This window comes from Capricornis sumatraensis, chromosome 4 (genome assembly GCF_032405125.1).
Source record: "Capricornis sumatraensis isolate serow.1 chromosome 4, serow.2, whole genome shotgun sequence".
Classification (NCBI taxonomy): Eukaryota; Metazoa; Chordata; class Mammalia; order Artiodactyla; family Bovidae; genus Capricornis; species Capricornis sumatraensis.
In genome coordinates this window covers 29,570,865-29,596,452 of record NC_091072.1, presented here as the reverse complement: position 1 = coordinate 29,596,452, position 25,588 = coordinate 29,570,865, and the positions used below count along the sequence as shown (strand labels likewise).

Below are 25,588 nucleotides of genomic sequence, written 5' to 3'. Positions count from 1 at the left end.
CGAGTGTTCATTCCAGTGTTATCTAAAAATTTGATGATTATGATAGCCTTGGATAAGGGGGAGGCTGAGAAATCTTGCAGTATTTTATGACTACTGAGATAGGATTTATCTTTGATGATCTTTTGCCATCAAGTTGATGGCTCCTTAAATATGTTCTGGATGTTCTCCTCCTAAACCAGGCAACACCAAATCCTTTTACAGCAAAGAGTCATTTGATGACTGATGAAAATAAATTTTTAGACTTTCATTCCCATTATGCTTGCTGCCCTCCCCTCCCCTGACCCTTGCAATAACCTCTGTCAACAATGTCTCAGCAGACATTCACGGACTGCTCACCAGGGCCATCGTTCACTAGTTCCTGGAGCACCCTGAAGGAGCCCGACTGGCGAGGCTGACTAGGTTCATTCCGATTGTCGTGGAGCATCCGGTACACATCCGACTCGGGGGGCACGGAGGCCGTGGGTTCACTGAAACAACATGGCGGGCCAAGCCGCATCAGGAGCGTGCGTATGCGCAGGAAGACACAAGATATCAATAAGCAGTGACTGCTATATTTATAGCAACTCCCGAACAGAGATTCCGTATTCTCAAGTTAATTTCTATTACAGCTAAGTATAATGTGAATTCACACGGGTTGCCTTAAAAATATCATTGATTAACCTGGGGGTCACTTCAGCACTTCTCCATGTGGAAGAATCTTTTGGAGGGCAACTGAAATGTTGTTAGGAAATAGTAATTTAAAAAATAATGCATGCGTCTGATGGATATATAATTACAATGTGAACAAAATTAACCTTTTAGAAATAAAAGACCACATATGTGTGATAGAAAGTGCATGAGTGAGCCCAGTTTATCTCAGTCATAAAGATGTTAATAAAATTCAGATTCAATTTTGATATTAAACCAAATATCAAATATGATTTAGTTTTGTTAACTCCTGAATCAAGGTAACATTTTGCTTGTAAATCGAAGAATTCAACTTGTCAGTGTTTGAAAACGCATAATATAGTGACTTTCACACAGAAGTCAGTTGTATAGGCTACTAAATAGCTACATTATAATTCATTTACAAAAATGATAGATGATATATTTTAATAGACTTTCTACAAATATATTCATGATGAACAATAAAAAATGCCACAATAAAAATACATGTCAGGCACTGTAATATTTTACTATTTTGTCATTTAATTGCATTATCTAGAAAAGGTAGTTGCTATTTGCACAAATTTTTATTGCCTATATCATATTTGGAAATAATCATCTTACCTATCTGAAGCTCCTTGCAAATGGCTTTGAAATACATTATGCTATTATTATCTCATCCCAAGGGCTATCTTTGGGATATTGTTACATAGCACTTGTAAGCATCATAATACTTTATAATGGTTCTATAATATTGAAAGAAGTAATTAGGTTTTAACTTCTAATCTTTTTAATTGAAAAGTACTTTGAACAAATATGCATAATGAAGAAATTAGTCAAAATAGAGACCAATGGAAATTAGATATCTACATTAGTAGCCTGAGATATTCACTTACAAATCTTTACTCATGGCACAAATAGTAAATGGAAAAATAATTAACTCTTCCACAAGATGCCATTAGAAGAGACAAAAGGTATCATTTCTTTTAAAACTTCTCTGAACCTCCCATCCCTTCCCCAGTTTTTGATACCCAAAGAAGAAACACAGTATCTCAGATTATAAATCACTTTTGAGAAGTACTGTACCAGAGATTTGTAAAGTACATTGTAGCTTTTCAAAAGACATGTGCATTTCATCCTGCCATGATTTCATTTTATTGCTATCTGTCACATAAAACTGCTTGCTTAATTTCCCAAATTGCCATTATCACAAGGCCTAGATATCTGCAATAAATCCTTAGTACTTTTTTTTTCTTGAAAGCTTTCTTTCGATTAAGACAATGTTACAAGATAACAGTAAAGTCGACATTGCCCATGTGTTTAGTTAATATGCCCACGGTTCAGAAAGACCCTTATTACCTCATCGAGGGTGTTTCCCCTAGAGCTGTTGAAACCTGACCCTGAAGTGTTTCCATAATATTGTCATCTGAGTACAACTGCATGGGTGTATTAAATTGAGCATGTACAATCTTCACACCAGGAAGTTCCATTTCCAAAGGAATGTTAGGGGCCATCTTAGCAGCAACTTTCAAGTCACCTGGGCAAATAGTACTAAGAGTACTGACAGAAGAAGGGGTGCTACGCCCACTGCCGCCGTCAACACCGGACGGAGTACTGCGTCCGCTGTGTTAATGACCACGCCACACAGAAGACAACACAGGAACCAGAAAGTCCAGACAGGGGAACACAGAGAACAAGTACAGAGAGGTTAAAAGTAAGAGGTGAATTAAACCAAGTGGAAAAGAAATGTTTATTTCTGGCTAGAATTTGTTTTAGAAAGGGAACACTTTAAAAAATTCACGATTGAAAAAAGTTTCACAGAATTAAAAGATACCGGTGATACTGCATTTTTTGGCTCCGCTGTACTATAAAATACACTCTGCTAGGTGAAAGCTTCATGGGAAAAGAGTGGTGTATAAAGGAAGTGGCTCAGGGGAATTGCATTAGCTGGAATCCTTTTACATTTCTGAGCTGCAGTATTTAAAATTAAAATATTAATGAATGATCCTACACAAATAGTAATATGAATATGCAGCGTGAAGATCCAATCAAATATTTAGGCTAAACATTGCAAAATAAGTATTTTCAGAAATATAGTTGGGCTTAATTCAAAGTAATTGGCAACTTGAGGTTATGTGATAAAGATTGTTTTATGACATTTTATAAATATTTTGTTACTATTTTAACTTTTTCTATTTAATTCTCTAATTTTGTGGAGACTACACATTAAGAAATTGTTTGGTGACTTAATATAGGTCCTAGAAATAGCCAATAAATGCTTGTCACCTTGAAATTAATAATTAGAGAGCAAATAAAGTGATCTCAGACTCTTTGGATGCAACTTAGGGCTAAGATATGTATATATATTTCTTTAATGCACAGCTATTTCTTGCAAAATTTTGAAAGCACATATATATTTTCATGCATATTTTTCATTTCCTTTTAAAGTCAAGTTAAAGGAACTTACCAAAACATCAGAAAGGCCAGTCATGCAATTTTAAGAACTACAGAAATTTCATATTCTCTATGAATAGAATTCTCTACAGATATGAGGTTAGTCATAACTGACATGCTGATGACTAAAAGTCATTTTTCTACATGCATTTTAAATGCAGCATGACAAATGCATTTTTTTGAGAAATGGAATATATTGTGTTTTTTTTAAAGCATAGTTATTTAAGACAAAGCCAAAGGAAATATTAGCATTGATGTCAGCTTCTATCATGTCTGCAAGTTAGTGTTGCTGTAAACTCAAGGCAGAGAACAGTTTATATGGCATGTTTATCTCAAAGTCAGTGTTCCCTTAGGGCTCAAGTATGGCCCCTTGCCTGCATTTACTCTCTAGGGCTGTTAATGTCAACCTCAGGCCCATACAGAGAGGAAAAACTCCAAACCCAATATATTGAGGATTGATTTTGTTGGCTTCATCAGTGTTGCAGCCTGGTTAGTCTGGGCAACCCATGTCGCTAAATAAATTACAAAAAAATTTTTTGTGTTGTGTTATCCGATTTGACCTGCACAGACTAAACGAAGCAGGTTAATATGAACGTGCTCCTTCACTTCCTGGCTGTTGAGAACCTGTTTGAAACTCAGTCAGTAAATTGGCTGATCACACACAAAAATATCAAGTGGTTTATTCACCATTTTCATAGGCTTAACACTATACTGGTTGCTGAAATTGACTTCAGTTGATAAAAGAGTAGAAATGAAATTTCAGTTAGAGTGCAGTTCAGTCAGGATCATATTGATTTGACCTCAGTATAATGAAGTTTATTTAATTGTAATTTAGGGATTTGAGACACTGAATTTCAATATTGGGAGACTGGAGCTTAAAATAGTGAACCTTTTCCACAAGCATTTTATAACTACTCTGACCTTCCTGTGTCCCTGGCATGGTGTTAGATAGTGGAGATGTAAACTATGGTTAACTCAGAACTAACAGATAGAACTTATTTTATAGTTGTAATTAATATTATTTTTCCTCTCTTATTAGTGTTCTTATATACATGCATGTCTGTGTACATAATTTTGTTTAAGCAGAGATTGTGTCTTCTATTTCCTAGTTTCTTAGTCACTCTATTTAAGGGCACATGTCTATCTATTCACATAGGAAATAAAACCTAAGCAAATGACAATTATCTTTTTATACATTTCTGGAACGATTTTAAACAAGCTCTTGAACTGATGCTTAAAAAATAGTTTTCATGGACTCTAGTCACTGCGGAGATAATCATGGGTCAGCATGACCTATTCCTGTGACTTGGAAAGGTAGATACTGCTGAAATTTCATGACATTGAGCTATTGACTTGGCAACCTGGAAGGCTGATGATACACTCAATTACTATCATACAACTGGATAGATCATTAGACACAGAACTCATTTCCCTGCTGTGTATATGGACTTTTGGGGACATGCTTTCGGATGCAGCTTGTCCAAAAACCACTAACCGGATTGTATTTTATCACTTGGATCTATAAACTGCCTTATATGTACTTTTAATGTTAATTTTGACTTTAAACATTTACATATTTTCATATGAAAACACTTTTCTTTTAATATGGGTCAGTTACGATGAAACCATTAAAAGAACCCTAACTAGTATTAAGACCCAGGGAGATGACTATATTGGTATCTCCAACTTACATCTGATTCAAAAGTCATTTATTAATGGTGTAGTTATTGCTTGGTAAGTAGCCACTCAAAATTCCACGTTGATGAAGAATTATTTGGTAAGAGCAAGAAATCCGGAAGCTAGAGCAAATAGTGAGGGGCCACAGGAAGACAGGGAGGATAATAGAAGCAATTTTAGAATTTTTTAAGGTTTGTTTACTGGTACCTGCTTTTTAAGCAAATCCTTTCATATCTGGTTTTCCTCTCCCCTCTTCCAAACTTAGCTAGATTGAAAGGCACCTTACAATGAAAAAATTATGAGTAGCTTGTCATTATCACCATGTTTGAATTAAATGAAAATATAAAAGAAGGGCATTACGTACCTGAATCTCTGACTTACCCTGAATTTTGCTATTAGATGTTATTGGTCTTTAGCAGAAGCAAGATCTGTGTTACTCATATCATTTTACTCAGGCCTCATGGAGTTCTTTAGCTCATGTTAGTGAGCTTACATTTATGTTAACCTCAAAAGAATGCAAGTGTATCTGTTTTACTATGCTTCTTTAGGAAGATGTATGTATATATATTTATTCAATAGTAAAAGAGCATTTTAACTTTTAACCCAATTTTTTTTTTAATGTTATTGAGAGTGGGGTTGGAAAACTGTTGAATGTGGGGAAATAGAAAGGGATATAGAGGAGAATGAAATATGAAGGAGGAAAAAACTGAAAGAAGCCAAAAAGGATTGTTCAAAGTTGCCAGTATGCAGGAGGAATAACAGCTCCTGATTCTTCTTGCTACTCAGGAAGTCTAATTAGGCACTCTCGAGATTTTGTTCCTTTATCTAATGAACATTTGCTGAGCATTTATTGTCCTAGCCTCATTTCTTGGTAGCGGAGATATATGTTTACATTCTAGTGGGGTCAGATGTCTTTGGTAGTCATTGCCTTATTATTAATAGCATCTTTCTCCAGCTCTTTTACTCCATTTCCTCTTTCTGAGTCTGATATCACAAAATTGGCTTACTTTGAGGTCATTTTCTGGCCCTGACTCTAGCTCATGGAAAGGTCTGCACATGGAAATCATATATCAAGTGATGACTGACCATCCATGGCAAGCAGCATAAACTCGGATGTCTCCAGGGGCCAGGAGGGTCACACATATATGAAAATGGGCCAGGTGTGATATGCTTGGGAGTTAAGGGTATTTTGCCAAGATGGAGAGTAGATGTTCCATCTTAAGGCACTGACCTAAATTCCGTATGTTTAAACAACGGGAGGGTTAAAGAAAACATTGTCTGTGAATTGACTCCACCTATGGACCACCAATTGGGACACCTGATGTAAATCATTGTTCACTGATCTGTTAGGGTTGATCCAGCCTAACTCCCACTTCCTTCCTCTGGGCTGGTTGATGGAGCTGAGGTCAGAAGACTTCAGGTTTCCTGAAGTCACTGTTTCCTGATGCGGCAATACAGGACATTCATTTCTTTCCTCGTAGGTTGGAATTTAATTTCTAGAGAAGATTTGTAAAGGATCGTCTGACGATGATCTGTTTCTCTGACAGACAAGAAGAGATCTTGCTCATTATTATTCCAGTCTATGCACAGTTATCCATGAGGGTTACCCAGTAAATCTCCCTCCCTCCCAACTCTCTCTTTATACTTATTTTCCCCAAGTGGAAAAATGCCAAGTGGCCTCTCTTCCTTTGCAAGTTTCCATGTATGTGTGTGTGTGTGTGTACGTATGTGTGCTAGTCTCTCAGTTGTGTCCAACTTTGCAGCACCACGGACTGTGGCCTGCCAGGCTCCTCTGTCCATGGAATCCTCCAGGCCAGAATACTGGAGTGGGTAGCCATTTCCTCCTCCAGGGGATCTTCCCAACTCAGGGATTGAACCCAGGTCTCCTGCATTGCAGGCAGGTTCTTTACCAGCTGACCACCAGGGAAGCCACACAAGTATCCATAAGAAGGCAAATTTATTTTTATGTAAGAGCTAGAATGAGTGGGATTACCCAGCAGGCTCTGATGACACAGTGAGAACTAGGTGCTGAGATGGGATGAATGGAGTCTGTCAAACACAGAAAGCTGCACCAGCCTTTCCACGTTTGCCTCACCTGCTTCTTTACTCCGGACTGGGGGCTGGTTTTCATGTTTGTTCCTGCTGACTGGGCCATCCTGCCCTGGGACAGGGTATGTCTGCTAACCTCAAAGGTCACTGTGTTCTGGATGGGATTCTCAGAGCAGCTGGGGTATCAGTTATAAATATACACAGCGATTGCATAATATTTCACAGCTCTATAATCTTGTCAATATTTACTTTCAGAAATGGAGGTGAGTTGGCTGCTAGCCTCCGCTAGGTGAATTTGTTTCTTTTGCTTTTGCAGTAAGCTTCAAAAAAGAAAAGTCACTCCAAACACCTAAGAGTTATGTATCTTGGTGATTAGTAGGATTTATTAAGGAGGCATGCACTCCACACTTCACCGTCTTAAAGCTTATGACCTGCTTCGGCCTGGGATTATGAAAGGTTTGGGCCGAACGTTGTGCTTGTGTTCAAAGTAGTTCACATCCTGTAAAAACAAAGTGTTAAAGAGCCCCTCAGTGGAGGATTAATAGATATATATATATATTTAGATAAAATTACATGCACAATTGTACAGAAAGGATTATTTATCACCTGATATTGACATGAGTAAGAAGGGTGATGATGGAGCCAGAGCGATTTCTTCCTCTCAACCATTTATTCACTAAACGTTCAGGAACTGGCAGACTGGACCCTAGAACCATGTTCTAGATGCTTGTCTTTTAAAGAAAAATCTGATCCGTGCCTTCAGGAAAGTAAAAATCAAACAGCAAGAGCTGGACTTTGGAAAGGAAAAGCAGCCTTACTATCACCATGGAGAGCATGGCAGCCAGAAACCAGTGGAATACTTACTTTTGAGGCGAACTAGGAATGAGCCCCCGCAGCTGCCCGTGAAGCGCATCTTGTATGTTGCTGGTTGAATAGAGCCCAATGGGTGAGTTATAGGAAGCGCTCACTACCTGTCTTTTGTCATCAATGTTTGCTGCTGCAACAAAAGGCTGGGCCCTTCTGTTGTGCGCGGCACCAATGGGTTTGAACTCCTGTACAATGGCAGACAAAATACACAAAGCCACAGAATGCACAACAAAGCCATTAGCGCGCAAACCAACAGCATCGCTCTTGTTAATCAAAGCTTCTTTATCCACTACGAGATTAATGGCAGGGTTAAAGGAGGATTACGTTTGCCGTGAACTGCATATGTGTTGTGAACGTCACTGTATGTTAAGGTGCAATGGAGCTGATATTATTTGAAGTATAAAATAATGCAAATATTGTACCATTTGTCTGCTCGCTACTGACTTCATCTAAGAAAGTCTCATACGACTCATTTCAATCCAGAAATTTTGTGTCAAAAATAAGATTTTTGGCTTAGAAAAATGATTCTATGTAACACTGTCTTAAGTAGAACTTAGATAAAATTTCTCTTAACATTTCCCCCATTTTAGGAAATGGGAGAGTAAAGCAATCAGAAAGGGAGTGGACATTTATGAATAACTGTCCTGCATCATTGTAACTAATCAAGTCTTTTCTCCTGTTTTTTCTTAATTCCTACAATAAACAAAATTCTTAATTTGCATTACGATATAGCCTTAAATTTTGAAAAAATAATAGAAATTAAAGGACTTCCATTATTAAAGCAGGAAAAACATTTACAGAAAACCCTCCCTTTTTATTGTGCTGATTTCATGTTGTGGGTTCAAGTTTACAGAGACAGTGAATGTAGATGATTTACAGAAGCATTTTCACATTATTGCTCAGGGAAAAAGAACAAACTTCAATCCAAAACTCTGACTTTGAAACATGCCTGAATGATCTGAAACTCTGTTATTATCTTTCAATGTAGGAATCAAGTTTTCCAATTTTTATACAGATGGATAATTTTGTCAAGTCACTAAACTTTTTCTTCTTCTAAGCAACAGAAGAAAACCAAAAACAAATGCTAAAATACACACAAGCTGATTCTCTTTCAAACCTTCTCATTTGGCAGAATTAGTTAAGATCCGTCTTACGTTATTTTCACTCACACATTCACATCCACCTCCTTTACTTTTGTGACTTCACCGACAGTGTTTCACAGAGATCTCAAATAGTACAAACATTTATGATTACTTGAAATGTTAATGGAGACGATTTTGATTTAAAAACTAAAAACATCTAGTAATATTCTTATTTGTGTCATTTTCCCCTTGTGATATAGAGGAGTAAGGTTGTGAAAGTGTGCTTTTTAGAAAAAAGCTTGTGTTCCTTTCTTAGGGGTGGAATCACAGTTTTGCGTGGATTTCAGGGACTGCCAACAACTTACATTATGGACCCAACCAGAACAATGCTTCTTCTTGGTTCTCCTGAGCGGGCAGTCATCATATACACTCCTGTTCCCCCATTTAGGCCTATTGGAAAAAGCCCACTTACAAAGTAGCTATGACAAGGCAAATGGGGTGCAGCTTCAAACACTAGCTCTAACAGAGACTTTGACTCCAACTGCCCCAAGTCTCATGGTACCTGAAAATCTGTAATGTGCTGAATAAGAGCTTTTCTCTCAACTACTTTGGACAGCATATTTTAATAGCCTCTTGAACTTGAAAAGAAGGTCTATGATTCTATAGTATGATTGACTTGACTCATATCTTATTGATTCAATCTTTAATCTCCAGAATAATGGCTCACTGCCTAGGAGTTGGTTGAGTGACAATGTAGTTGCTGATATTAGAGAGAAGAATGATTGAAACAATCAAATATGGCTTTAGAAGAGTGCTGAATCCCAGAAAATGTGAAAACATGTACAAAGATTGATACAGTGGTACCATCTGATTGCTTTGACTGATTTAATAATGAATTTGGATGGGCTGTGTTTTATGATTAACCATTACAATTAGCCATTATTATGGCATGAAAAAAAGTAAATGGGAAATAATTGTAAATAATGACGATGGACATGATTCAAGCCTTGGTTACTTTGGATGTGAAAGAAGACAGAAGGCTAATTGCCCAATTTAGTTTTGGTATATTATAAATCTCTCAGGTTAATTAAAAGAGTATATAAAGAAGTACTGAAGGACTCAAGCTTTGTGGAATTTAGCTTTTTTTTTTTTTAAGTGAGAGTGATATGCCTTAAAGATGTTGGTATGTAATACTGATTTTACAAAAAATTAGGTAACATAATGTGATCGCTTTATGAGGAAAAAAAAATCTCTGCCCTTATTTCTTAGTCTTAAAATGATAAATAAACATGGATGGCAACTGACCTATAAATGAGGCATCTGCTCTGAAAATATTTGTGCAATAATAGCCCCTAGTAGTACTTCAAAAAGCAGCACATAAGTTAATTAGCTCCAAGCTTTTCTTTGCTATTTTCAGTTTTAGTTATATATTGCAAATGTCACAAAAATGTAATTTGTTAAAATGAAACAATAAACCCCTCTCTCTTTTTTACTCAGATCCTAAAAGGAAATGTTTCTAATACAGGCTTCAAACATTTGTATTCAGGCTTTGCAAAGCATTAGTTTATGGGTTGCTGGAGTTATTCCTGAAAAGCACAGTGAAGTGTATACACTAAAGGTAAACAAAAACTGTAAATATGGCACAGAGAGGCAACATTCTGTCCAAGTCTTACATCACTGTCGATGGTCAAACAGAATCAGAAGACAAGACCAATTAGAAGCTTGCTCTTCTACTTTAATTCCTTTTTATATTTTCCTGGAAAATCATTAGTAATGGAAAAATACTGTCAAAATTTTATCTAGCAGTTAATATAGTCCAGCTCTTGTGTTTCTGCTACCCAGACAAAAGCATCTAAATGACGCTTCTCTCTTAGGAATTCAATAAGTAATTATTGCGATTAATTAGATTTTTCAATGTTATTTTTAAATGGTAGGATCTCATATTAAAGAATAATATTTTGAATTAATGAAATGCTAGAGCTGCCAGGTTGAAAGCTAAGAGACTTAACAGAGGTCTGCTGACACTGGGAGAGTGCAGCTCTTGACAGCAATCTCCCCAGTCCTTGACATGACCTCAGAGATGTCATTCAAAGAGAGCTCACCTTTCAGTTTTTTACTTGAATAAATATTTGGTCTGAGAACTGAGGCAATGACCAGCTTTGACACAACATGTCTGATACATGTGTGACAGTATGCAGAGCTACTTATAAGAAAAAACGGTGGCAAAATTAGGAAACAAACTATATCAAGCGCTCAGATCAAAGTACACTTAGTAAATGATTATATTTTATCATGGTTGAAATGTATCAACAATCCCTGTCCCATCCTCATGCTCACCCCTTAAGTGAAGAACAAAACCACTCATATTTTCACTTCAGTGATATGTTTCAAGTGTTCTCCCATAAGTCAGTGGGGAGGAGTTTGGGGAAAGGATTTTATGAAAACTCATTTTGGGCAGGCTGCTGCTCAGTTATCAGAACATTGCAGAATGAAGTTATTTCATGAAAATCTGACAACTTCAAGCCTACTTCTGTACCCTACTTGACTGTGCAGATAGCATGTTTTTATTGTCAAACCTTTTATGGAAAGGATGCAGTCTTTTCTCATTTAGAAAACAGCATTTTTATTTCTGAAAAGCGTCTTTCCTGTCTTGTGATAACTACATTAAAATTTTGAATAGTTCAGCTAATATTAAACAAAGATGAGGGTAATACCTTATTGGAGAATGTAACCTTTGAAGAAGGACAAAGAACTCTAACACATACCTTTTGTCCTTTTCTATACTTTATATAGAAAAATGCACCCATCTGCTCATAGGCATGTTTAGGATTGTCTAGAAGGAGTTTATCCACTGGCCAGGGGTTGATCTAAACAATCTCTAAGGTTTCTTTTAAGCCTAAGATTGGAGTCTAAATTCATAAAATCAAAATTTAGCTATATAATAATAGCATGGAAAAATGAAAAAAAATCTAGATGTTAAAATTTAGTATCATTTATTACTATAACTATGTAAGAAAAAGTCCCCAAAGCTTAAACTTATTCCTAGGGGGGAAAGCTGGAAAAAAAATACACTAACATTTTATTATTTGTGGCTGTACTTGCATGGTAGCGTGTCATGGTTTCCACCACCACCCCTCCAGTAAATATATATTGCCTTTAAAATTAAAAATAGTGTTTTAGTTCAATAGCAAAGGTCACATAACTTACAACAGAAGTTTGACTTGATAGTTGAGAAACAAGAACTCAACTATTCTATCACTCAAATGCAACATTTTACCATTCATATACAATGGCATTTTAAAGACTTACTGGCATTTGTTTTTCAGACTGACACACTTTTATTGCTCAGAAGGGGTTGCTTTAGTTGTGGAGTTCTCATTTGGGGAAAGAAAAGATGTCTGTTTGCAAGATGTTTCTTTGCATAGCTTTGTGTTAATTTTTTTTAGAAAAAGAATATAAACATAAGCACAGTTTGGCCAGTTCTTCAGTCTCAGTCTATAAGTTAATTCACTGTTTGATACTTATCCCTACATTTTGTTCCAGTTTGTGCTATGGAATTTTCAGATAGCAAAGGTTATGCTGAAATTTAGCTATATTTTGTAGGGAAGGTCTTTCCTGAAATGCCAAGTTATATGAGCTGGTCATGCAGAAATCTGGCTGAGGGTCATAAGGAGTAGGAATATTTTGGTCCTTTAGGGGAAGAATAGAAATGGTCCTTATCTCTGAGCTCTTCAAACACCAGCCTCTTAGAGAGAGGGTGCAAGTAAGAAGTTAGTCATGACTCAGTCTAATGGAATGTTCAAAGGCTCCATCTGACTGACTTCTGTAGCCCTTAACTCAGTCTTCACCTCTTTTTTTTTTTAATAAAAACTATCCCATTCTTTATCTTTTCCCCATGTGTAGTATCATAAATATTTATATTGTCTGACCCCAAAATGCAGGACACATGTGCTAACAAATGATTGACAAGAGGCCAGGGTATTTAACATTTGGATTATCTTTTAAAATTAAGTCTTGGAATAACCATAGCCATAAATTAAAACTCATGGATCTGCAATAAAGAATAAAGGTCAGATAAGCTCCAAGTCTGGTCTGGGGAGATGATAGAAAAACACAGGCTCGCAGCAAGCTCTCAGCTTACCCTGTGCTTAATAAAATCCATACTTGCTGAATCATCCATGTGCCTGAGTGGGTGCTCCAACATGATCAGGGATCACTGAGAATTTGGTACTTTGGTCAAGCATGTGTAGTTGGTCCCTTATTTTAATATCAGTGAAATTGGGTTTAAAAAATTAGGAGAAAGTTTGAATAGAAATGTGCAGAAGGGTGCCGTACAGTTTTCAATGTGTCCTCTACATGGATCAAGGAAATTCAGAATTCTATCCAGTTTGTCCTAGTGATAATAGGAGATGGGGGTGTCAATATATGCATGTAAATTTCCTTCTTTGTTTTTGTTTTTTTAAAGCACCACATGCTCTCTGTTTTCCTGTGTTGCCTCTGAGTGATGAGGGTTGGAGGAAACAGGTGGGTTTGGGCATTACTGCCAAGGGCTGTCCACAAGTGACCGCTCTGCCTGGAGGACTTTGCTCTCGCTCCTCCTTCCAACCTTTTCTTCTATCAGAGAAGATGTTGATGACAGGTGCTATTCACCTACCCACCTCTGAGGCCAGGCTAAGCCACCTTCAGCCTCTGTCACCTAGGCAGCCTCCTATGTCACCGACAGGAGAGGCCAGGAGCCCTTCCAGTCGCAGCCTGGCAGGAGGGGGTGGTACACCAGCAATAATGAGAGCGCCCACTGAACTGAGTCTAAGAGCAATGCAATATGCCAAGTTATTTTCCTATCTTATTTTATTTCAATCTTTAGAAGCCCTATGAGACACATGTAGTATGTACTCTCCACGTATTTTACCAAGAATAAAATGAATGGGGGCCTAGGCCCTCAAGGGGAAAATGTGAGGGACAAATTCAGGAGTTGATGATCCTGAAAATGGAAACCTTGCTGAAGCACAAATTATAAATATATTTTCAGTTCATTTTCATTAGATATAATCAGTTTAGTAGTGATACTTGTTTAAAAGGGACTATTCAAACTATGTCTGTCTGTCTCTCTAAATGGGGGGAGCGTCTAACCAAGCAGAGGTTCCTTTTCTTGATTATACTGTCCACACAGCACAACTGGGAGTCAGTTTAATTTCAGTTTTGTTTTGTTTTGTTTTGGCGATTTTGAAAGTAGACAGATAAGCATCAGATTATTAGATTAATTTAGCTCATTAGAGTTGCCTGAAGGGAAAATCCTTTTCTTTTGTAATTCAGCTGCATAGGCAGAATATTATTGTGATTACATAATGCAAAACTCTCTTCCTAGAGTAAACTTAATTATAGAATGCCTGAACTGATAATTAAAGAAGGATGTAACCTAAGAGTTGGGTGAAGACTTTGAGGAATTGAAGGTCACAATAACTATTAGATTAGAGACACCTGTTTCAAATGGTCGCCCTTTCTTTGTTTTGCTTTGTTTCAACATCTTAAATTTCTTGAGTTACCTCATGGTCATTTGGCAGACGTCCATCATGAAAAATGAAAAAATAAGCAGACTATAGATAGATATAGCCTCTTTTTCCCTAATGAGAACATATTTGTCTTTTAATAAGATATTTACCTAAGAATACTTCTCTTCATAATGTGAACATCGTTTAACTCCAAAATTCATACCTGTGGTTCTGATTCTAAGTTGATTTTGAAAGGATGAGCCTTTCCATCTTCAGTTACCTGTGGAGACCATAAGCGAGCTTCCGCCCTGTAAATAAAAATAAATTTGTAAACCCAAATTCTAATGGGACTTCTAGTTTTAATACAGTTTAATTTCCTGTGTTTGTGAATCCCGAAAACCCAACCATGCTGGCTCCCTGATGTTGAACTTTCAGCCTCCATAACTGTGAGAAATAAATGTTTGTTGCTTAAGCCAGCCAGTCTATGGTATTCGATTGTAGCAACTTGGACTAAGGCAAGGACACCGTAGAGTTTCTGGAGAAAGCGGGTCTGCCGTGCATGCGGGAAGCATATGGGAGCGGGAGATCCTGGCGACCTGCCTTGCAGATGACCACAGGGCAACCCCCCTGGATCTTCTCAGCTTCCCTCCTGTCCTATGTAGGGCACCACAGGAGGCAGTGAATGATGTGCCAGGTGGATTTGCTGCTGGGATCAAGGAAATGGGCTCCGTCCAGCTCTTCTCATGTATCTACTCAGGGTCGTGTGGCTCCTACGGAACTATGTGCTTGGCAGGAACACAGGTGATGCAGAGACAGGGACAGAGTCAGTTTCACCCCATGAAATGGCAGACTGGCTGATGGATTGTGTCCTCTGGACCACAGCAGGGAAAACTGTGGACGCAACAGCAGCAGGATAGACACACATGCTAACCACGGCCACAGATCATTCTTTTCACAGTTCAGTTCCAGATCTCGGGTCTGATGGCAAAAGATCAGGTTCGATTTCCTAATATTGTTTTTGATCAGAAATGTCTCCTTGTCTAAAAACCCTCATGTGCCCATGTCCTCTCATACCTTGTGAGATTCTTCTGGGCTGAATTCAGTACAAAACAGAAAACAGCATACAGGACATTAGCAACCAGATTTTAATAGGATAACAGTTTGGCAAGCAGAAGATTCTTTTGGGAAATTCCATTCCATTCTCTACCATGTTTAGAACAGCAGTGTAGCTAGACATGCTGTTTGGTGTTTGTATGGCCAGTACTATTTTCTTGGTCGACCAACTGGGTTAGTGAAGGAAAAAAAATTCTTTTAGCCTCTTTCATTATTCTGACATTCCAGAGAATTCTTTTTAGAAATCCTTTGTTAACAGCTACCAGACTGACTTCAGTAAAGGACAGACCAAAGTGGCCAACATATAAAAAAGCCAGTTAAAATTCTGGGTCCTGCAATATTCTTCCTCACGGGGAGGATGAAGTCATTTATCATTCTGGTTCAGGTTCTCCTGCAAAACAGATCAAATTTTACCCCCATTAATTAAAGATCACCTGTCAACTTTGAGACAGAGCTGGTGTCCTGCTGCCTTAATCCTGTCCTGTGCATCAGCGTGAGTCATGGACTCTGTCCCGAAGCCATCAATAGCCAGGATGACATCTCCAGGACATAGGTTGGCAGCTGCCGCCTTGCTTCCTGGAGTGATCTGGAAGAAATCATCACATAGCTAAAAATCAACACCCTGTGGCACCTTTTTTGTGCCTGACATTTGTACTTCACCTTGGTAACATTCTAAATGCTTCACTGGGCAGGAACTACTGTGCTCAGTGGCTCAGCCCTGTGTGACTCTTTGTGACCCCATGGACTGCAGCCTGCCAGGCTCCTCTATCCATGGGATTTCCCAGGCAAGAGTAGGTTGCCATTTCCTCCTCCAGGGGATCTTCCAGACCCAAGAATCAAACCTGAGTCTCCTGTAGCTCCTGCATTGGCTGGTGGATTCTTTACCCCCGAGCCACCTGGGAAGTCCCCTGCAGAAAATATTATATCTAGCTTAACTCTTAATTGGCCAATTGTATTCTACTTTCCTGCTATGTGAGATAATTCTATTTCTTACTAACCACATTTTCTCCATCTTGACATTTCTAATTCTCTTTGAAAACATCTTCCATGACTCCCTGTTTGAATCATATTTTTGCTTTAAATAAAAATTTGCTTTCTTAGAGTCTTTGGTCACCCCAGACTCTCTATTTGGGAATACAACTTTGCTATTAATATATTTGGGGTGCTTTTATATTTGAATTGAAACAGATTTAGCATCCCTATAATGCACTTGGGTGGGATATAGAAAGCTGGAAAGAGAATCACTCTTGTATTAACAAGAAGCCAGATAATATGCAAAATTATAACTTTGCACAGACTCCAGAGAACTGAAGTTGCAGGGCAACCAACTAGCTTGGAATCTAAGGAAAGATGGGCATCTCCATGGAAAGATGAGATGTAAGCACAGGCTCACTTGTACCAGAGCACAAAGGGGCCAAGTGTACAAGCTAGTGAGACGAATTTAGCTAAAACTGTGAACAAATTGCTAAAGGCCAAGTATGAGTTAAACAGTGAGAGTCTAGAACCCCTGGGAACTACAGACACAAGAGAGTTTTGTGTCCACTTAGAGTCTCTTCTCCATAAACGAAAAAGAGATGGAATAAGTAGAAAACAACTAATAAGATGGCAGCTTTCAATTAAACTGTGCCACTGATTACATTGTCATAGCATTCTTCCAAGGAGCAAGCGTAATGATTCTTTTGATTGCTATACCCACTCCCAGCTTTTCTGGGTATATCCAATTGACAACGAATAGTCCTCACTTGGTGTCACCCTGCCTACTTCTCTAGCGTGATCTCACAACGTTCTGCTCCTCTTCGTCCACTGCCCTACAGCCAGTCAGATTTCCTTTGAGCTCCTCAGATAGGCCAAGCTTGCACCCTCTTCTGGGCTTTCACGCACTGTTCCTTCTGCCTGAAATGCTCCACATGCTTGTCACCCTGTTGCTCCTTCTCATCCTTTTGGTTTAGGTTTAAACGTCATGAAGGGACCTCCCCAGACCTCTGATACAGCGTCTCGAGCCCCTCCCCATCGTTCTCCACTGTGACGCCCCATTCTTTCCCTCTATGAAGACAACTTGTATTTGCATGTCTGTTTATTTACTTGGGTATTGTGTCTTCCCAACCTCAACTTCTTGAAGGACAATACTATGTATATTCCTAATGCTTCCCAGTGTATACTCAGTGTTCCCAACTGATGAATAACTACTTGAAAGATGAATGAAATGGACATTTAATCAGAGCTTATGAAACAAAAAAGAACTAGCCCTCACACACCCAAAGATGATGGCTATTAATGTCAATCTGTCACTGCTCCTTTTGCAAGTTCCCACTGGTTAGAGCAGAATAATACGTGGAAAGAAAGAAAAGAAAGGTAGCGCCAAGACATGTCCGACTTTTGCGGCCCTGTGGACTGTAGCCTGCCAGGCTCTTCTGTCCATGGGATTCTCCAGGCGATAATACTGGAGTGGGTTGCCATTTCCTTCTCCAGGGGATCTTCCCTACCCAGGAATCAAACCCAGGTCTCCAGCATTGCAGGCAGATTCTTTACCAACTGAGCTATGCAGGAAGCCTGGATAATATGTGGAACTTGACTTAAACCTCAAACTGCTCCAGGAATAAATTAGATCATTCCTAATGTTTAACTGAGGATCAGTCTTATTTCATTTTTTCTCCACTTGCTTAATCTAGTCATTGATATAACTAGTCATTGAGTTATCTTCATGGCTCTAAGAGAGACCCAAGATTCACATAATTGAATGAAGTGAAGTGAGTCATTCAGTCATGTCCGACTCTTTGCAATCCCATGGACTATACAGTCCATGGAATTCTCCAGCCCAGAGTACTGGAGTAGGTAGCTTTGCCCTTCTCCAGGGGATCGTCCCAACCCAGGGATCGAACCCAGGTCTCCCACATTGCAGGAGGATTCTTTACCAGCTGAGCTACAAGGGAAGCCCGAGAACACCTGAGTGGGTAGCCTTTCCCTTCTCCAGCGGATCTTCCCAACCTAGGAATCGAACCAGGGTCTCCTGCATTGCAGGCAGATTCTTTACCAACTGAGCTATGAGGGAAGGCCTGTATAAATGAATAATTCATATAAATTTATATTCATAAGAAGAAAATAAATAATTCTCATGTGTCCTAGATCTTCAGTCTCATCAATAAAATGTTTATTGTACTCAGTTCATGTCTCTGATCATCTCACAGTAGGAATCATGATTATTTTCCAGTAGGGACACATAATGGGGCCCTGGGTGAAGACAACTGGAGATTATTACATCTCAACTTTTGGGAGGCATGCCATTTTTCCATTTAGAAATTCTCCCAGACTCACAACTGTTAGAAGAATAAGAGTTTCCATTCCCAGTGTGGCTTGTAGAGATAAAAATAACCTCAAACTTTTAATTTTCTCTAGCTATAGTTCATCAAAATCAATAGTCTATTTTAAAACTTCTAAGACCAGAATGCTTTTCTTTGAGTTAAAACATGAGAAAGCATGGCTCAATGTGTTTGCTTTTAAAGACTCAACTAGCTTTTCTAATATACTTAAATTTGGTTTACATATAATACTCAATATTGGTTTAGAAAAGCCTAACGTTATTTCTTAGCTCTGGTTCCAGTAAGTGTAAACATCTGAGGGTAGGCTTGGTGCGTATTGCTCTATATAAATTTTAAACAGAGACATCTGGTGTGCTGAACTTAGATACTGAATATGACTAAATGTGGGCCTCCCCAGTGGCTCAGTGGTAAAGAATCAGCCTGCAATGCAGGAGCTGCAGGAGACGACGGTTCTATCCCTGGGTAAGGATGATTCCTGGAGGAGGGCGTGGCAACCCACTTCAGTGTTCCTGCCTGGAGAATCCCATGGACAGAGGAGGCTGGTGGGCTACAGTCCATGGGGTCGCACAGAGTCGGATATGACTGAAGTGACTTAGTTTGCACGCATGAGTAAATGTAATTAGCAATGTTAATATGGAAGTTAATAACTATCTTATACTTACCCAAAATACTACATTTATAAAACTGTTTCTAATAACTCTACCATTACAACTCTAAGACAGGCTGGACAAAGGAGGCTGCTTTTTTTCCATGATAGGAGGTAAAGTGACTAAGGAACCTATGGCTTCTCACTGAGCTGGGAGCTCTGTCGCCAGTGGTTTCATTAAGTCACATAGGAAAGGCGGCTGATGGTGACGCCGGAACCAGAGTCTGACTTTGCATTCAACCTGGACATTGATTTCCTGGGACCTCCAAGGTGAGAGTTGATAAGAAAGAAAAAAAGTGTGTCGAGAGATGGACGAGAGAGAAGGAGAAAATAGGATCTTCCCTTCTTCCTGGGTCTCAAGTTCAGCAAGGTTAGTGATCAGCAAGTGACCACTAAATTGGCCTGGTTTTAGGAAGTTAAACGATCTGTTTAATCACAAGAATCTATTATTTCCCAGCGTTACTTTATATTATTACTTTGCATTTCATTTATATTACTGCTTATAGTTTAACATTTCCCCAAATTAGGAGAAGAGAGAGGTAAAATGAGGCAAGAGGTTTTCAGTGGATTATTATTCAGTTTCATTAGTGTCTCAAAAGTCAAAAGCATTTAAGAGATCATTGGAAACAGTACTGCCGCCAGTCACTGAACACATGGTTTCAAACTTGTCGGATGAGAAGAATCACTGGGTGAGGGGGAGGGGAGGTGGGGGGTCTTTGCTCAACATAAAGATTCCAGTCCAATCCAAAAGCCTAGGTACATCCTCCTGTATACTTGAAATCATCTCTAGATTACTTATAATACCTAACGTGATGTAAATACTATGTAAGTAGTTGCCGAGGGCTATGTGGGAAAAGACCTCATTCAACTGTAAACATTGCTTCCTAAAAGTTCAAATTTCCAATGTAGTTTATATTAAAGCACTATTCCGTGTTAAAGCCTAACATTTTCTATGTTGGGACCCGGGTCCGTATACAGCATTCTCAGTCATAGTGATCTTGATCCTGGGTGTGCTCGGTATACAAAGGAGGGAAGAGGAAGTGAGTGGGAAGGGACATACTGGCAGGAGATGTATACAGTCATTTTACATCATGTACACAAAAGAAGCCTGTGCTTTATTCCAAACTGGACCATTTGTGAAAACAAACTGTCTGTAACTTGGCTATGATAATAGATCTACCTTCAGGGTGGTCCAAACATTTAAGACAGAGAGAGATTCCTTAGAAACTTTTTCCAGAAGAAGAAAAGCTGCTCACTTAGAGACGTGAACCTTCTGTGAAACACCTAGGCCAGCTGTATACACTGTTTGCAGTAACAATGCCCTCCCCCACACTAAACATCCGCAACTTAAATTCACATTGCACCAAGTAAAGAGCACCTTTGCCTAGAAACTGCTGCTGCTGCTAAGTCGCTTCAGTTGTGTCCGACTCTGTGCGACCCCATAGACGGCAGCCCACCAGGCTCCCCCATCCCTGGGATTCTCCAGGCAAGAATACTGGAGTGGGTTGCCATTTCCTTCTCCAATGTATGAAACTGAAAAGTCAAATTGAAGTCGCTCAGTCGTGTCCGACTCTTAGTGACCCCATGGACTGTAGCCTACCAGCCTCCTCCGTCTATGGGATTTTCCAGGCAAGAGTACTAGAGTGGGGTGCCATTGCCTTCTCTGCCTAGAAACTACTTTTCTACAAATCGGATCACAACCAATTTGCTCAAAAAATTTTTTGAGATTGTTTGGTATTTGATTTATCATCTGAGCCATCAGGGAAGCCCCAACTTATCTTACTTCTAATGTTTTTTTTATGATACAGAGTTTTACCTGGCTGATTAATTGGATGGCAAACAATTATTGGGTGGGGACCCTTTGTCCTAATTTTGTGAACTGTAATTTCAACTGATGGAAAGAGTTATTTTGTAAACCATGCTCCCCAGCAGAGGCTGGAGCAGAGGACCACTGTCTAAGTAGCATTGCTATCATCTGCTTTTGTAGAGTGTGAGGAAGGGAAGGGTGGGCATTGCTTGCAGGATAAAAATTGAATTGTCTTGAGGACCATATCTCATTCATGGGACTTATTCTGGTGTCTAGTACAGGCACTGGTGTTTTAATTCTTTGCATGCTTAAGAACTTACATAAAACAAATCAGTGAACAATAAAAGTTTTCCTTTTTATTTATTGTGGGATATTTCTGAGAACATAACTTGCACCTACTAGGAAAATAAAGTTATGTCAAAAGTGAACAATTTAATAACTCATATTGTGTCTATTTTTATTCTGTAACATATATGAGGTACTAGACGCTGTGCTTGGCACTGAATAGCGCCCCCCCCTCCCAAATTTGCTGGTTGTTGCCAAGAGGGGGCCATGCAATCTGTGGGATACACATGTATTCAGACAACTGTGGTACAAGGAGTAATGTAAGGAGATGTAGGTCAAGAACTACAGTAATTAAGTGGATGAAATGATGGCTACCAGAATCAGGCTGGAGGAGTGGTATTTAAATGGGTTTCCAGAGGCACAGAGGACAGTGGAATGGGTGGGGAAGAGAATTCTGGAGAAAAATGATAGCAAGAGCAAAGCTACATTAGAGAAAGCTATGTCAGAGAAATCATAAGCGGTCCAGAGTATGGGCCCCACTGCATATTTGTACAGTGAGAGGAAGAAAGGAGAGAGAAGAGAGGGAGGAAACGGAGTCGGACACTTGAGTTGAGAGAGAAGGTGAAAGCCGTGAATGTCATGCTAAAAACCACACATTTTATTCTCTATAAACTGGGGACACCACTGAAGGACTTTTAAAAATGGGGAAGATAGGATCAACCAGCAACCGTCTCAGAGATGGCTGGTGAGAATACGCATGGTGAATCGAGAAGAGAGACAACTAGGTTTCAACTTATGAAATCTTGATGGGGGACAGTGGAAGAAAAAGAGGAAAATGGTAGATCTGAAAGACATCGATCAACAGGACCTGGTGATGAGTTGCATGGCACAAAATGCCTCTTTGGAAATATCTGTACAATAAGCAGAATCTTTCATGTGTTTGGAGGATGCAGGCTTTGGAAGCAAGTCGACCTGCATCAAAGTCCCCCCACCACTGTGGTCATCGGCAGGTTATAAAGCTCTTGAAGACTTACTCCCTTCATCTGCAGAAAGGGATATTACTACTACTACTCTGATAGGATTATTGTGAGATTCAAGTGAGTTAGTGGGTATGAAAGGCTTAGAAGAGTGCATGGCAGGCAAAAGTATACTAATGCACACACAACCTCATCCACTACCTTTTAACACAGTATAAAAATTAAGAAATTAATACAATTATTCTACCACCTAATTATAATACTGATAAGTATGTTCATATCTTTTAGTCTTTTTCCCAAATGATTTTTAGTATTCTAATAATTTCAGTGGAAGTACTCTCAATTAGGCGTTCATTAAAGCAAAAAAGTTCAAGTGACTATGTTTTCATTTATTGAATAAGAATCTACCGTGTGAATGGCTTTGGGTACACTTGGATAATAAAGTGTACACCAATTAGAATAATAAAAGGTACACCAATTAGGATAAATTTATAAAGTTATCTCAAAAGTAAATGACTTAATCACTCATATTGTGTCTACTTTTATTCTGTAACGTAAGAGATACTAGACACTGTGCTTGGCACTGAGTAGCCCCCTAAATCTGCTGGTTGTTGCCCTAAGCAGGGGAGCATGCAATGTGGGATACAGATGTATTCAAACAATTGTGGTACAAGGTATAACGTAAGAAGAGGTTGTAGGTAAATTAAGTGGATGAAATGAATTAAGTGGGTGAAAACAAAGCAGTGTAGCGGTACCTGCTGTCCTTGAGTTAAATTAATTGAAGGGAAAATCAGTAGTGAAATAAAATAATCATATGTGTTCATATGCACTGTTATTGAACCAAGTGTCACTGTGAGTGACACAAATTAATTATGAGTTAAAAATTCAAACAGAATTGGCTTACCAAATAATAGTTGTCATTATATCAAATATATTTACTGATAGCTCCTGCAGTCAAGTGCAAAATGTTAAGTTCTGCTTTGAAATAAACATTGTTTATAAAGTCAACAACTCAACATTTCAAGCATGAGATTAATCATATTGATATGTTCCACAGTAATAGCAAGATACTTCTTTTATAAATCACTGAAAGGATTTTTGTGACAAAGTTGTTTCCCTAAGATTTACTATAATATGATTTGTTAGGATTTATAATATAAATAGGATTTGTTAGGATTCAAAAGCTTATTTCATTTAATATAAACAAATGAACACTATACTTTAGAAACTTTAAAAATATTTCTCTATAGAGATAATGGAAATTGTTTCCTTTGGTAAATCCATAAAAGGCATTGCTTGGCCCAGATCATTGAACCATTTTCTGCCTAATTTACTTAGGAACATTTTGGGAGTATGTTAAGTTCTTATGTCCATATGAAAACACATGTCAGATGTGTTTATGTTTTCAAAAAATGTAAAACAAAGCTTGAAATGTTCCATGCATCCGTATGTTTTGAGATATTTTTAAAAAGCCATTGGTTCTTAAAACCCATAAGTAGAATTTAGAATTTAGAATTCTTTGTTCAAAGTCTGTTAGTCAGATTATAAAGTATACATTTATAAAATATAGTATGAGCAATAAGGAAGAAAATAAAGCATAGTAAAGATATAAATATGCTGAAAGTTTATGTTTGAAAATTAGGTTTAATATATATATTCATATGTGATAATTGAAATAATATCAATTTTATGTTAAGACGATGTTAGAAACAAATCAACTAGACCAACTATAAATTTACTGACAGGACAGATCCTGAATTTTTTTTCACTTCCTTTTTTCTTAATTGGACAATACTTTAGAAAATTGAAAGTTTAAGGAAAGCTTGATTTTGATAATGAAGTATTATCTTCAGAGTTACTAGTCTGAAAGATGGCTCTCCATCAGATGAAGGAAGCTGTCTGACACGTTTTCTTTGTAGTTTGAGTTATAGGTGATGATCTAAGCCTAGTTCCAGCTTTGGAAAGTATTTACTCAAAATGCCTGGAAACCTAGTAATACAAATTAGTAACTTTTCCCCTGTCTGGGCTGATATGATAGATTCCAACTTGGCCAGCCCAGGTGGTGCCCTGCGAACAGCGCCCTGAACTTTTCATCCAGACAAGGAAAGCATTCAGACGCGCATCTCTCTCCAACAAAGCACCACTACCGTCTCCGCTTTTCTGATCCCACCTCGTTTGTTACTGAAAGGGAACCTGGCTTCGAGGGAGAGAAGGCAGCCCACCTCACAGGGAAACCACGCAGCCAGTTCACCCCCATCGGAAAACTGTGGGAGGTCAAGAGGCTGCAGACAGAGACCACCAGGACGGACGTGGTTAATTCTCTAAGCCGCTCCGCATCCTCCGAACTTTGTTCGCTGAGATGCTGCCGTCCCTCGACCTGTGAACCCGAAGCCAGGACCCACCCAGCACACCCCAGTGGCTCACTGGCCGCTCTCCTCCCCCGAGGGGGCCCGCGGCACGCCAGAGTCCCCGACTTGCAGCCGAAGGATGAAAAACACATACCCTGGTGATGACCAAAGGCTGGTTGAAGTCTATGCCCCCCGAAAGTCTGAAGCCCCAGGGCGCCGGCCCGGGCAGGACCACGTTTTGGGGCATGGTGCCTCCTGGCACGGCCTTGCTCGGGCGGGGCTGCAGCGAGTGTCCCCGAGCGGCACGGCGCACTCCACTCCCGGGGCAGTGTCCTCGCTGGACCGCGACCCAGGAGCTTTATCCCCGCTCCCGAGTGACGTCACTGGCCTCCCCTCCTCCCCGCCCCCTCCCACCAAGGAGAGCTCCAACTTTGGAAGAAAGAGACGTGCCAGACCCGCGGGAGTTTACAGACGCACCGGCTCGGGCGCAGCCTCCCAGACTTCTTGGGCTTAAGGCTGGAGGAGGCTTCGGGTTACAACTCCCATCCCTCTCTTAAAGTAACACCTGTCCTACTGTTTATCTTCTGCTTGGAGAGCCACAGGGAACTTCATTGGAAGTTAAAAGCAGTTAAACCACAGCCTCTATACTTCAAGTTAAAAGAAGACCAGCATCATCAGTGCAATTGGTTATTGAGCAATTTTGAGTTCTTTGATGGTGACTTACTAGTGTGTGACCCTGGCTAAGGTACTTTAATTTCTTAAGCCTCAGTTTCCCCTGCAGGGAATTATGGTCCTTCTCTGGTAGGGTTGCTGTGAGAATTAAATGAACTAT

At 39.1% G+C, this 25,588-nt stretch overlaps 1 protein-coding gene across 4 annotated transcripts in view; it reads right to left on the bottom strand.

The window, feature by feature from the left end:
• Positions 1 to 25,060, bottom strand: part of PDLIM3 (PDZ and LIM domain 3) — a 28,783-nt gene extending 3,723 nt beyond the window's left edge. Inside the window, exons 1-6 of one of the 4 annotated variants that reach the window (XM_068969931.1) lie at positions 24,911 to 25,060; positions 15,811 to 15,962; positions 14,487 to 14,571; positions 7,257 to 7,324; positions 2,005 to 2,268; positions 337 to 467 (exon numbers count right to left, since the gene is read on the bottom strand). In XM_068969931.1, the coding sequence (XP_068826032.1) occupies positions 337 to 467; positions 2,005 to 2,268; positions 7,257 to 7,324; positions 14,487 to 14,571; positions 15,811 to 15,962; positions 24,911 to 25,003 (793 nt within the window). In that variant the 5' untranslated portion in view covers positions 25,004 to 25,060. Of the gene's footprint in view, positions 1 to 336; positions 468 to 2,004; positions 2,269 to 7,256; positions 7,325 to 7,689; positions 7,878 to 14,486; positions 14,572 to 15,810; positions 15,963 to 24,910 lie in introns of all 4 variants that reach the window. The other 3 variants (XM_068969934.1, XM_068969935.1, XM_068969936.1) reach the window with 3 other exon arrangements.
• Positions 25,061 to 25,588: the final 528 nt, after the last annotated feature.